The sequence below is a fragment of the Orycteropus afer genome, unplaced genomic scaffold (genome assembly GCF_000298275.1).
Source record: "Orycteropus afer afer isolate SDZICR_OR568_19922 unplaced genomic scaffold, OryAfe1.0 scaffold00510, whole genome shotgun sequence".
In the NCBI taxonomy this organism is placed as follows: Eukaryota; Metazoa; Chordata; class Mammalia; order Tubulidentata; family Orycteropodidae; genus Orycteropus; species Orycteropus afer.
Window position 1 is genome coordinate 287,861 of NW_006922097.1, and position 13,728 is coordinate 301,588.

Here is a 13,728-nt window from a genome sequence, read left to right on the forward strand (position 1 = left end):
CTTTCAGTAATTTTTGTACATATATTTACACATGTGGATCTATAAACTGCTTGCAGCAAAATAGGCTCTGTCTGAAAAATCAGTCTGGCACTTGTGGTCAACATCAAACTGACACAAATATGCAAAAGCCGTCCAAATCACACAACAGTTAGGAGCTACATAGGGCAGCTGGCAGGGAGACAAACATGTAGTACTTGTTTGGGTCAGATAAAAGCAGTAAGTTATCCAGCTAAAATCTTTTCGATTGTCTTCAAAAGAAATTTTGATAGCATCAGTAAAGTGATTAGCAACTGGATTCTCTTAAGCCTTTCCCATCACTGCACAGAAAGGTGACGTTGGGGTTTGGTGCCTTGCAGAAATAAGCCCTACACAATTGAATCCCAATCAAAGTCATCCTGGATGTCATCTGGAGGCAGGGAGCGCCGCATCTGGAAGGCTTGGGAAGGCATCATGTGCTGCTGGTTCATGGCTCCATGGTGGCCTGTAAGGAAGGAGGCAATGCCAGTAGGAACTTGGAAGAAAAAAGAAGGACTAGGCTAAACTCCTACTGAGCCCTTCATATGTGCCAGGTACTCAGCAACCATTATCTCCCTAATCTTCCCTTAAGTCTTCAGTAAGTCTTATGATCCTCATTTAGGATTTAAGAGGATGAGAAAGTTACCCAGGGTCACACAGCTAGTAAGTGATAGAGATGGGATCTGAACTCAGTTCATGTGACTCCACAACCCACATTCTTTCCATTACACCAGGATGCAACAAGGAAGGCATAAGAGTGCAAGTGTACCCGAGTGCTGATGCAAACCACTTCTTTTTACAGTCTGTTCTCTCCAGCATATGAATTAGCTCACATAAGAACGGTAAATAGGAGAATGATAACTGTATATAACACTGAAATCACACCAAGTCATACTGAATTTTCCCCAGCAAGTAAATTTTTGTGTCACCAAGTAACAGTAGGTGAACACAGCGAACATGAACATAGCTGAATATAGGAAACCCTGGAAGAACACAGTGCCTGTACAAGACACCCACTCCCTCCATGCTCTTTTTCTTGGTCAGTGTGGCCATGTGTTCCATTTGTGTTCTCTAATTTGGTGCATTCTGCCCTTGTCTCCATAGCTAGACAGAGCCCCCCTTCCAAACCAACATCCTCTTTGTTTTTGCTAGTACAGTGATTACAAAGCTGAGTACTCTGTCACTAATCTTATTATTCTCTTAAACTCTGTAATTTTAGCAATTTACAAAATGGTAAGGTTTTCATAAATGAATAAATGCTTGTCTATTTTATTATTTAACACAAACTTGTAAACTCATCACTATGTGCCAGGTACTAATTTAAGTGCTTTTCACGTAACGCTCATTTGATATTTCCAATCACAGTTGGGTAGTGTTGTTATACCTACTTTACAGACAGGGAAGATGAGACCGGAGAGTTAGGGAGCCTACCCACCATCACAGCTAAGTGATGAAGCATCAGGATTCAAGCCCTGGTAATCTAGCTCCAGAGTCCTAACCACCGTTATCATGACTCCTACAAGTTACTGGTGACAGCCTCAGGGCAGACTACATATACTTTACTGCTTTCCCTTCATCACATCTCACCTGGTCTCAACTGTCTGATACACAGCTCTTTGGAGTTTTAAATTCTCACCCCACCCCATCATCTTTAGTCTTTTTCTCATATTGCCTAAGTAAAGGGTGGTGATATATAAGAAAAGCAGTGGACTCTGAATCCAGACATTTGGGTTTGAGTCTTGGTTTGGTCACTTTCCCAACTGAGTGTCCTTGAAAATGTTATCCCCTTCAGAGCCTCTATTTCCTCATCCAGGTTACCCTTAAGACCCCTTCCAGTCCTAACGGTGTATCCTGTTTCCCTGCTAAATGTATCATAGCCCACATTTCAGAAGCTAGTAGGAAAAAGTTTCAGCACTTTAGTAACTTCTGAAACTTACCTCTTCGATGAGGCACTTTTTGAAACTGTTGTTCAGGGAACTCCATTAGAGTGACTGGGGTAGAATCTTTAGGAGCTAATCTAAGTAGGCTCCTAAAGTCTTATGGAAATAAAATAGCCTTAAGGAAACATAAGACCCTAGGACAGTACTATGTTCATGGACCTCTTAGAGAAGCAGGACAGTAATTAGAATCATAGAACTTTGGGTTAAAAGAGACTTTAGGTGATATGGTTCAAATACCAACTAGCATTAGAATTTCTTCATTAGCACTGGAACTAAGTAGCTAAGTAGCTATCCACTTAGAGGAACCAGAGGTAGCCTAGTTCACTATTGGGTTGAACAATTTTAGCTGTTCAAGATTAAATTGTGAATACCAACATACACACGCGCACACACACACACACACACACACACTACCTGCAATCGTTGTTCCTGGAGTGCTGAGTGTCTGTGGGATATGAGGATAACCAGGAGGTGGCATCACTGAAGGAGGAAGATTCTGTCTAGAGTCTATGTACAAATTGCCTTAATCAGATCGAAAAGCAGAAAGAAGGAAAACTGTTACTACATAGTAAAACAAATCAAGCGTAACATATTAATGGAATTGTTAGCTAGAACTAAATAGGTAAGGTGGGGAAGAAAAGGGAAGGAAAAAATGACTCTTTTCATATGCTAAGACTCTGCCAAAAGGTGGTAATGGCCTTTTGAACAGGACACCAGACTGGGTGTGAGTACACTGGTACTAATTCTAGCTCTCCTACTAAGTCTCTATAAGCTCATAGGCAAGTAATGTCTGCCTGCTGTTGTCATGTACCTCATTATAGTTCAAAAGCATTTCATATTCATTACTTCATCTGAGCCTCCCACTAACCCACAGTGAGAGCAAAACAGGGATTAGCCCCCTCTTACAGAAGAGGCAACTGAGGCTCAGAAAGGCTAACCTGACCTGCCCAACAATATGGCAATTTGACAGAGGGCTAGTGCTAGAATCCTGACCTCTTCAATTATAGGCTCTTTCTACGAACTATTGTCTCTATGGCCCTGAATTTCTCACCCTCAAAGTAGACCTAACCATGTGTGACCTAGCTGACTGCATGTCCTAGTGACTGTGAGTCATTAAGGAACAGCAAAGATCTACAAAAGGTAAAAGAGCTATACATAGCAAAATGAACATTTAAAACGATGTTATTTTGAGTAAGGAGATGGGAAACATAGATTTCAACGGCATTTCAGAAAGTTCTTAATATATTTTGCTTGACAGGAGCCATTAAGTGTTAACATCTTTAAAATGTCAATTATACTGTGTCATAATGCACAACAGGCAGTGAGGGGAATAAACATTATGACCCCTAGTTCACATTATAAAAACATCTGAAATTTTGGAAAAGCTGTTTTCCAGAGCTTCATACAAATTTTACTAGCATCTTAACAATACTATAATGAAACTAAAAACAGCAACCATTTTCCCAAGGAAACTAAAAAGGGAAGAAAAATCTTCTCTTCAAGGCAATGCACGGTGCATTTGGCTGGACCAGAGAAGAAATAGGGCCAAGAACAGAACCCAGGACCTCTGATCCCCAGACACTGTATCCCAAGATGACATTCCCTTTTAATAATAAATTTTATAATCAGAATCAAGGTCTTTAATCAGTTAACTCAACTGATAATAATTCAAAAATGGTGGCAGCAGTACATCAACAGAGAACTGCCAGAAATTCAAGCCAGATTCCTAAGAGGATGTGGAAATGAGGGAAAGCACTGCTGATGTCAGATGGATTTTGGCTGAAAGGAGAGAATACCAGAAAGATGCTGAATATCAAAAAGATGTTCACCTGTGTTTTATTGACTATGCAAAGGCATTCAACTGTGTGCATCACAACAGATTACAGGTAACTGTAAAGAACATGAATTCTAGAACATTTAATTGTGCTCATGGAGAACCAGCACATAGAATAAGGGGTCCTTTGAACAGAACAAGGAGATAATGCACGGTTTAAAATCAGAAAAGGTCTGAATCCTTTCACCATGAGTATTCAATCTGTACGCTGAGCAAATAATCTGAGAAGCTGGATTAATGAGAAGAACATGGCATCAGGAATGGAGGAAGACTTATTAACAACCTGCAATATGCGGATGATACAGCCTTGCTTGCTGAAAGTGAAGAAAGCTTGCAAGCACTTATTGATGAAGATCAAAGATTACAATATTCAGTATAGATTAAAAAAAAAAAAAAAAAAACCTAACCCACTGCCATCAATTTGGCTCTGACTCATAGCGATCACTCCTTGGGTTTCCCAGGAGGTATCACTACAGAAGTAGACTGCCCAACCTTCCTTCTGAGGAGTGGCTGGTGGGTTTGAACCGCCAGCCTTCTGGTTAGCAGTCAAGTCCCTTAGGCACTATGCTACCAGAGCTCCTTTCAGTATGGATTACACCTCAACAAAAAGAAAACAAAAATCTTCATAAAGGGACCAAGAAGCAACATGATGATAAAGAGAGGAAATAATTGAAACTGTCAAGCATTTCATGTTACTTGGATCCACAGTCAACATCTATGGAATGGAAGCAGAAGTCAAGAAATCAGACATCATATTGCACTGGGCAAATCTGCTGCAAAAGACTTGTCTAAAGTGTTTTTTTTTTTTTTTAAAAAAAAAAAAAAAAGCTAAGATGTCACTTTGAGGACTAAGGTGCGCCTGACTCAAACTGTGGTATTTTCAATTGCGTCATACACATGTGAAAGCTGGACAATAAATAAGGAAGCCTGTACAAGAATTGATTCCCTTGCATTATGGTATTGGTGAAGAACACTGACAATACCATGGCCTGTCAGAAAAATGACAAATCTGGTTTTGGAAAAAATACAGCCAGAAGGGAAGATGGCAAGACTGTCTCACATACTTTGGACATGCTATCAACAGGGACTCTGGAGGACATGTTAACATCTTCATAAAGTAGAAGGTCAGCAAAAGAGAAAAAGACCCTCAACAAGATGGAATGACACAGCTGCTCCAACAGTGGGTTCAAATATAGCAACGACTGTGAGCATGGTGCAGGATCCGGCAGTGTTTCATCCTGGCCATTGTTTCATAGCGTCACTGAAAGTTAGAACCAACTCAAAAGCACGTAACAACAATACACTGATAATATTAATAATTTAAGAAGAAAAAATTCTACTAGTTAGAGTGCTAATATTATGGGGACTTGGGGACGTAGGTAAATCCTATACTTAGATGCTGATCAGCCTTCACATACAGGCATGGTGCACCTTCTAAAGACTGCTCCAGGCTGGCAGGGCCATACCATTCTGAGTTAAATGGTCACTGATCTTCCCAATTTCCTATTTCTGTCCTGCAAACCATCTACTCTCATTAAACCTCAAGTTACCATCAAAAAACAAAACTAATTTTACTGCAGAGAATCTACTTGCACATTTCTTTTTTCATTTCTATTTTATGGCTTAGTGTGGTAGTTAAGGTTGTGTGTCAATTTGGCTGAGCCTGGTTTTGAGTGGCTGGGCAGCTGGAGGTAGTTATTCCCCATGATGAGACTGGCAGTCAACTCCATGGTGGAATCTGCCGTGAGCAGCTGAGTGGCTGCTTTAGGGATGTGGCCTGCTTTCAATATGTAAGGAGAAGCTTTAGGATTGGTTTAGCTTTTTGGCATGCTTGAACCTTGCATGTAGCCGATTCTTCATTCAGTAGCCTGCCAGGCTCTGCTGATCTTGAGACTTTCAATGGACGTGAATCAATGACCTGCCGTGTTGTTTGGTAATATTGAGACTGTGCCTTTTTATCTGCCAACCTTGGGTTTGTCAGCCTCAGCAGCCAGCAGCTGTCTGAGTGAAGAAGAGCCTCCAGCTTCAGTGGGCCAGGAGCATGAGACAGAGCTGAAGCTCAAGGGTGAGGGGCTTTAACCTAGGCCCTAGAACGTGGCACTTTGAACTCAGACTTAAAGCCTCCAAACTGTAAGAGAATAAACTCCTGTTTGTTAAAACCATCCCATCTGTGGTATATTCTTGTCAGAATGGCAGTAGGTAACCAAAATATTTAGTAATTCTTGCCTTAAAGGGGGTGAGATTATGGTAATAAATACATACCCAAACTAAATAAACCGTCTTAACTTTATAAAGTTGTTATATTCCTAATACTTTTAATTTTCATATAGAAATTTTCATTATTCTTCATTTCTGCCATGTTCTCATTATAGTGTCTAAATAATGAGAAACTGCCTAAACTTTCTACATAAGAAATTGACTTCAATGAATTTCCCAATGATTTTTGAGATCCTGTAATGTTCAGAAAATGATTATGGGAATTAGAAAATTAAAACACAATAGATTTACTAAAAGGAGACTCCTTTCAAATGCCCCTTTTCCTTCTTTCCTTCCTGCATTCATTCAAGTATTTGTGTCAGGCATTGCTCTAAGAACTAAGGATCCAGCAATGAAAAAACCAACTCCCTGCCTTTATGGCACTTATACTTGGGAAAAGGGGAAGGGCAAGGAGTTGGGAAGACAAACAAACAAAATAAATGAAATAGTATGTTATATATGCTATGGAGGAAAACAACATGGGGAGATTGGACAGGGATGCTGGATAGTGAGTTCCATTTAAATAGGGTGGTTAGGGAAGGCATCATTTGAGTAGGGGCTTTGTGAGAAAAAAAACTTGAAGGAGAAAAATGGGTAAGTCATGTCCAAGGAAGACCAAGGAAGAGTTGATGCTTTTGAGTGGTGGTGTTGGCAAAGAATACTGAAAGTACCTTGGGCTGCCAAAAGAATGAACAAACCTATCCTGGAAGAAATGCAGCTGGAATGTTTCTTTGAAGTCAGAATGGCCAGACTTCATCTCACTTACTTTGATCATGTTGTCAGAAGGGACCATTTTCTGTAGAAGGATATCATGCTTGGTAAAGTGGAGAGTCAATGAAAAAGGGAAAGGCCCTCAATAAGATGGATTGATACAGTGGCTGCAGTGATGGGCTTAGGTATACAGCAAGGATTGTGAGGCTGGCACTGGACCAGGCACTGTTTTATTCTGTTGTACGCAGGGTCGTTAGGAGTCGGAGCCGATTCAATGGCACCTGACAACAACCTGGTAGAAGACCACTCCATTTAGAAGAAATGAGTACAAACGCTCTGAGGTAGGTAGAGTATGTCTGGGATGTTCAAAGAATAGCAGGGAGGCCAGTGATACTGGAGCAGAGAGGGGGAAAGAGAGCAGGGGATAAGGTCAGAGAGTAATGGGGAACCACACTGCATAGGGTTGTATTTGCCACAGTAAGGTCTCTGGTTTTTACTGAGAAAGACAGGCACCAATGGAGGGTTTGGAGCGAGAAAAGATACGATCTGACTTCTGTGTTTCACAAAATCTCTCTTATCCTGCAAAGTTCAGCTTAAATGCGTATTCCTCTATGAAGTCTACCTCCCGAAGACATTTACATTCCTTTCTCTCCCCAGTGAGCTTATACTCTACAACAGAAGTACAGCCCTCATCATACTATATTTCTTGGTAGACCTATCTCACAGATCAGATTGTGAGCTCTTTGAGATCAGGGGATATTTTAGAATCATCTCATTTATTCTAAGTGACCAATATGTAGGTAGGCACAGAAAAGGAATGAATAAATATTTGTTGAATGAATGCATACCTATCCATATTTAATGACCTTTAAGCAGAACAAATTAGTAATAGCACAGCTAGAGGATTTAAATGTTGTTGGGCAAGACAAATTATATACACAGCAAAAATGATTTAGGAGAAAGTGGGACATTGTGTTCTATGACAGTCTTTTTCTCCTCCTTTCCACACTAATACACTAATGCCTGGGTTCTCTAAGAAGCTCAAGGAGGTGTTCACCAAAGGGGGAGCCTTGAAGATAAGAACAGCAAAGAAAGCTTAAAGGATATGAAGAGGCTATATTCTGAGAGTCAAGACCCTTACCTGAATGAACTGTGTAACTCTGGATAAGTCACTCTCTCTCTGGATTACGTATAGTTTCCTTATCTGTTAAATAAAGGGATAAAACTAACAGCTCTCTGAAGTGTTCCCTTGTACTACACTTCTAAGAAAATGTGACAAAGAGTTACTGGAGGACAGAGATGAGGAAAGTGTGATAACTGGATGGGTTTGATAAATACGAATGCAAAATAAATACATAAATGGATAGATAAATAAAAGGCTTACAGGATTTCACTTTTTCCACTAAACTGCTTTGGAAAATATTGTTATTTTTCATTAAAGTGTTAATTATGTAACATATAGTGAGATCATTATTGTTATTTTTAGTAAATTAGTAAATAAACAATTTAAGAATTTCTGCTTAATATATTAATTTCTAATATAATAAGTATCAGTAGGTAAAAAAAAATCACATTAAAAGAAAAAAAAAAGGCTTACAGGATTTAAAACAAGAGGAAGCAGACTAGGTGCATAAAAATTGAACATTCTTGAATAGAAATCAGCAGATACAAGGTGATAAGACACTTGGAACACCACAACTGATAAGAGAAAGTACCGAGATAGGCCAACTTGGCTTTTCAGACCAGGACTGGCTAAATGACGTTGCTTGGAGTCTGGATGAACAGACTAACTAGGATAGGATGGAGAAAGGAATAAACAATGAAAAAAACTAACTTTTCTGCCTTTGCTAAGCTGTGACTTAGGTAGCAAAAAGGAGTTATGAGGCCTCTAAAGAAGGCCCAAACCCAAAACCAAACTCACTGCCATCGAGTTGATCCCAACTCATAGCGACCTCTCCACCTTTCCTTGGGCTTCCGGGGCAGTATCTCTATGAAAGTAGATTGCCCAGGCTTCCTCCCGAGGAGTGGCTGGTGCGTTTGAACCGCCAGCCTTCTGGTCAGCAGTTAAAAATGCATTAGGCACTATGCCACCAGAGCTCCCAAAGGATGGCCCAGGCCCTGGTAATAAAATGGAAAGATAGCAGGAAAAAAAAGAGAAGCAAATCATAGAATGCCAGAACCAAATAATCAAGGCCAAGAATCAAGATGTCACCACAGAAATCTGGTTACAAGTAGCCCATGATATCTCAGTCTGGAGAGAATCCAAAAATGTACTAGTCTAGTCTCTCCCAGAGGACAGCAATAAATGGGCAATGCTTTTTCCATGACCAAGGTGCTCACCTGAGTGGGTTTTTTTTTTTTGAGATTTAGGTCATAAAACCGAGGAAAGTCTTGTTTCACCACACAGGTTTGAAATTCCAGAAAGGAAAAGTTCCCAGTTATACTAGCCTTTTGAAGATGGCCTTGCCCTCAAAACTGACCCTACTTTCTCCTCCTAGAAACTCCCCTGATACACCCCAGGCAACAATCTGTGAACAATATAGGCACTGACGGCCAAACATGCAGGAATAGTGATGTACAGATTAAAAAAGAAAACCAAAACACAGTTGCCACCAAGTCTACTGGACTCAGAGCAAACCCACGTGTGTTGGAGCAGAACTGTGCTCCAGGGGGTTTTCAAGCTGATTTTTCGATTCTTCAGAAGTAAATCACCAAGTCTTTCTTCTAAGACATCTCTATGTGTACTCAAACCACCAACGTTTGGTTGGCAGTCAAGTGCTTAACTGTTTGTGCCACCCACTGACTGATGTACACATAACTACTCAAATTCACTTAGAGCACCCTTCAAAGCTGACTGAAATGGATTTGACAAAGAAAAATACATGGCAGCACTTAGAAAGTACAGTGTTAGCTGAACAGGGAAAAGAGGAAAGGAGAAACAAGGGACAAAGGATGGAAGGAACTGGTACACCTGGTCTAGGACTTTAAAGCAAGTTGTAAAAAGTGAAAGTGATATATTCTGACAGAGACAAGCTATGGGCTTAGAACCTATCAGAGGATCAGAGATACAAATAGGCTGTTCATCTGGAAGAATAGAGTAAAAAAAAAGATGAAACAGAAGAAAGCAAGTAAGTGAAGATGTATGCCAAATTCCATAGATTAATACCTTGAAATGAATATATCGACAAAATACTAAAAAAGACATGGCAATGGTGTTTTAGGTACAACACCAAAAGCAAAAGCAACAAAATACAAGACAGATAAAATGGACTTCATCAAAATTTAAAAAAATCTATATAAAAGGGCATTATCAAGAAAAGGAAAAGACATGGTACAGAATGGGAGAAAATATTTGTAAATTACGTATCTGATAAGGGTTCACTATCCAGACCATATAAAGAACTCTTACAACTCAACAACAAAACGACAAACAATCCAATTTTTACAAAATGGATGAAAGATTTGAATAGACATTGTCTTAAGATATACAAATGATCAATAAGCACATGAAAAGATGCTTTGTATACCACTTCACACCCACTAAGATGGCTTTTATTTAAAAAAAAAAAAAAAGAAAAATAACTGAGTGTTGGCAAGAATAAGGAAAGGCTAGAGGGCACTGCAAAACATGCCAGGCACTGAATGATGGATGTAATTTATTGACTTAATAAGTTACTAGAATCAAATAGCTACTTAGGATTTCAGGGTGAATAATCAGCAAGGGAAACTATTCAATATGAAAGAGGTAAAGATAATGGAAGACGTCTGTTGTATCAGAGGATGCAGAAATAAAGATTTTATGAAAAGAGATATGTAGCTTGACTGGTAATCTTGAGAACACAGGAGGAAAAAGTTGTGAAGTAAGATAAGACAGTGAATGAAGGAAGCTCCTCAAGACAGAAAAGAGAGGACTTATTAGCACTAAATATAAAACCAAAACAATAAACAGAAAAGAATTAAACTTGGAGAAACAAGAGGGCAAAAAAAGAACATGAAGAGAGAAGGAACTTAGATATTAAATTCCTACAGAATACAAACTTGAGAAATGAAAAACGTAGGCATCATAGAGTGAAAAAGATGGTGACAGGGTAAAGACTACAGGAAGAAAGTGAGATGAAAAATACAGAACAAGTATTTTGGGTCCAAAGTAAGATGTCAGTGAGACTATTTACCATTATCTCTTCTCCTCAAATAAACTCTGAACTTTGTTTAATTTTGTTTTAACATTCCTAGAATACATATAAAATATGACATTTTGATTTTCATTGCGAGTCTGTACAAACTTAATTGATATAACTTCATAACTATGTTCCCATAAAAACTTAAGTCATGCCTTTAAGACATTTAATTCTTATTTGATAACTTAATAAAAGTAAAAGATCACAAAGGGAAGTAAATTGTAAAAAATAGAACAATCTTATAAACTACAGAGAAATGCACAATCTCTTAACCTCAATTTTTCTAAGATGTATTTTAGATATATAAATTGTGTTCATTCAGTTTTTTGTAAGTAAAAAGATGTAAATGGATCACTGTCACCATTAATAATGTGCCAAGTTGCCTAGATAGTTATCAAATTTCCTATGAATGAGAAGAAGAAGGAAAAAAAAAAACAAAAACAGAAGACAATTAAAGCCCATACCTGTTCCAATGTGCTGGGAAGGTTTCGTTGGATGCATGGCACCATGACAAACATTTTGTTGAACATTACTCTGTGAGTGAATAAGGCCAGTTTGTGTAAAGAACTGATTAAGAGAAGAACAGAGATCAGCAAATTGAACCTGATCTAAAGACCAGTTCTTGAGATCTGCCTGTCTCATACTCTCCATCAAACCTATGAGGAAAGCATTAGAAATTCAGTTAGCACAGTTCTGCAAGCATTACAAGACAAACAGTCAGATAACATTTTTTTGTGTGTCCATAAAATTTCTACGGATTCACTGAGGATTATAGTAGTGATTTGCTTATGTTATGAAGAATAACATCTTAAAATTATTCACAGCCTGATTCTTTTAAACATGGCCAAATTTCTTTGAGAGCTTTTGTCTGTGAAGCCATGCTATATCAGTTGGTCCAGAGACTTTACTGTAAATTTTACAAGATGTTGTTTTTAAGCTTACTATCATTTGCAAAAGAAATGTTATATAAGAGGATGCTTATTTCTATTTCAAAGAAACTTATCATCTACTAGAGAAAAAAAGATCAAGTACATTTGGTTATATATCAAAAGGATTCACACTCACCTTGAAACTGTGAAAGGTCTACATCTGACCAATTAACACTGCTGGCAATTCGACAGCTTTCTTTCAGCATATCAAGTGTTGCATACCAATCATTTGAAACACCTATCAAAGCAATATTGACAAGATTATAAATCATGGATGGTGGAAGTTTTGAAGTGTATTGCTAAGGGAAGACAATGAGTTAGACTTAACCCTGACATTGGCAGATCTCTGTCCAGTTTTATAAAGGAACTCATACTCATTATTTCTTATGTTGGGATGATATGCTCTGGGAAGAAGGGTATTATTTCTCACCATTTTGTAAATAAAGGAAACCAAACCCAAAGAAATGGTATAACTTAGCAAGATCACCATAATGAATCTAGGTTTCAACTCAGGTCTTCTAAGCTCTAGTCTGGCAGCTTGCAAATTGCCTATCATCTTATGTTGTCAAATGTGATACTGTGCTGCACCTTTATATAGTACACATAAATGACCATAGGACAAGTCATTCAAATGCATTTTTCCCTATATAAATTTTTCCTTTCTTGTTATATTTTCCTTTCTTGTTATGACTTTAAGAGACATGCTCTTCATAACTTACAGAGGTAGTAGGCTCATGTTTGTAAGTAACACAGAGCATAACTTATTAAAGCATCAGTTTATTTTATATAATCACACCCCCACCCCCAATGCTATGAGGAATAACCAGAAAAGAGTAAATCGGTGTTAAAAAAAAAGAATAAAAGGGAGGTCAATCACAGTGTAAACTAAGAGTGGATACTTCTTACAAAGCAGCCTTAGGGGAGAGAACACCTTAAAACAGTCCTCCTGCTAAGGTAATGAAGAAGAGAGGGCTGTGACCTCTGTAAGAAAATGTAATGAATCCAGGTCAGGGCATTTCTAGTCAGGAATGGTCTCCTCTGATGTGGTATCATTAAGACAGTTAAGACTCCTTATAATGCCAGCCAAATGGTCACCAGTCAGAGGCCATGGGGCAAGAGATAAACTCAATGAGATAGTGCTAAACAGAGGAAGAAAATCCTCCATTCTGTGACTGGTGTCTGTATGGATTAAATTATGTCCCCCAAAATATGTGCTGTAAATCCTAAACTCTGTATTTGTGGTTATAATCACATTTGGGTATGAGTTCTTTGTTATGTTAATGAGGCAGGATTTGTGTAGAGTGCAACTCTTTTGAGATACCAAAAAAAAAAAAAAAAAAACAAGATGTTGAGTTGGATCCGACTCATAGCGACCCCTCCTTGGGTTTCTGATGTGGTATCACTATGTAAGTAGATTGCCCAACCTTCCTTCTGAGGAGTGGCTGGTGGGTTTGAACTCCTAGCCTTCTGGTTAGCACTCAAATGCCTTAGGCACTGTGCCACCAGAGCTCCTTTTTGAGATATAAAAGAGATTAAACAAGCAAGCAGAAATCACAGGGACCTACTACCCCCAAGAAAGAAGAGCTGGAATGGAGTATGACCTTTGGACCTGGGATCTATGCACTGGGAACTGCCTAGATTGATGTCAAGACATGTGGAGATCTTGGGATACTGGGTCCAGAGATGTTTAAAGAAGACAGACCTTCCTTCGGATCCAACAAAGACAGAAAGCCTTCCTCCAGAGCTAACACCTTGATTCCAGACTTCCAGCCTCCTAAATTGTGAGAGAAAAAGTGTGTCTTTGTTAAAACCATCCACTTGTGGTATTTCTGTTATAGTAGCACTTGATAACTAAGATAGCTTTA

The 13,728-nt window shown here is 38.7% G+C and overlaps 1 protein-coding gene across 1 annotated transcript in view; it reads right to left on the minus strand.

Moving 5' to 3' along the window:
• Window positions 1-365: 365 nt before the first annotated feature.
• Window positions 366-13,728, minus strand: part of FOXJ3 (forkhead box J3) — a 138,413-nt gene continuing 125,050 nt past the window's right edge. The window contains exons 8-11 of the mRNA XM_042782919.1: window positions 12,000-12,101; window positions 11,399-11,590; window positions 2,370-2,477; window positions 366-481 (exon numbers count right to left, since the gene is read on the minus strand). Of these exons, the coding sequence (XP_042638853.1) occupies window positions 366-481; window positions 2,370-2,477; window positions 11,399-11,590; window positions 12,000-12,101 (518 nt within the window). The remainder of the gene's footprint in view (window positions 482-2,369; window positions 2,478-11,398; window positions 11,591-11,999; window positions 12,102-13,728) is intronic.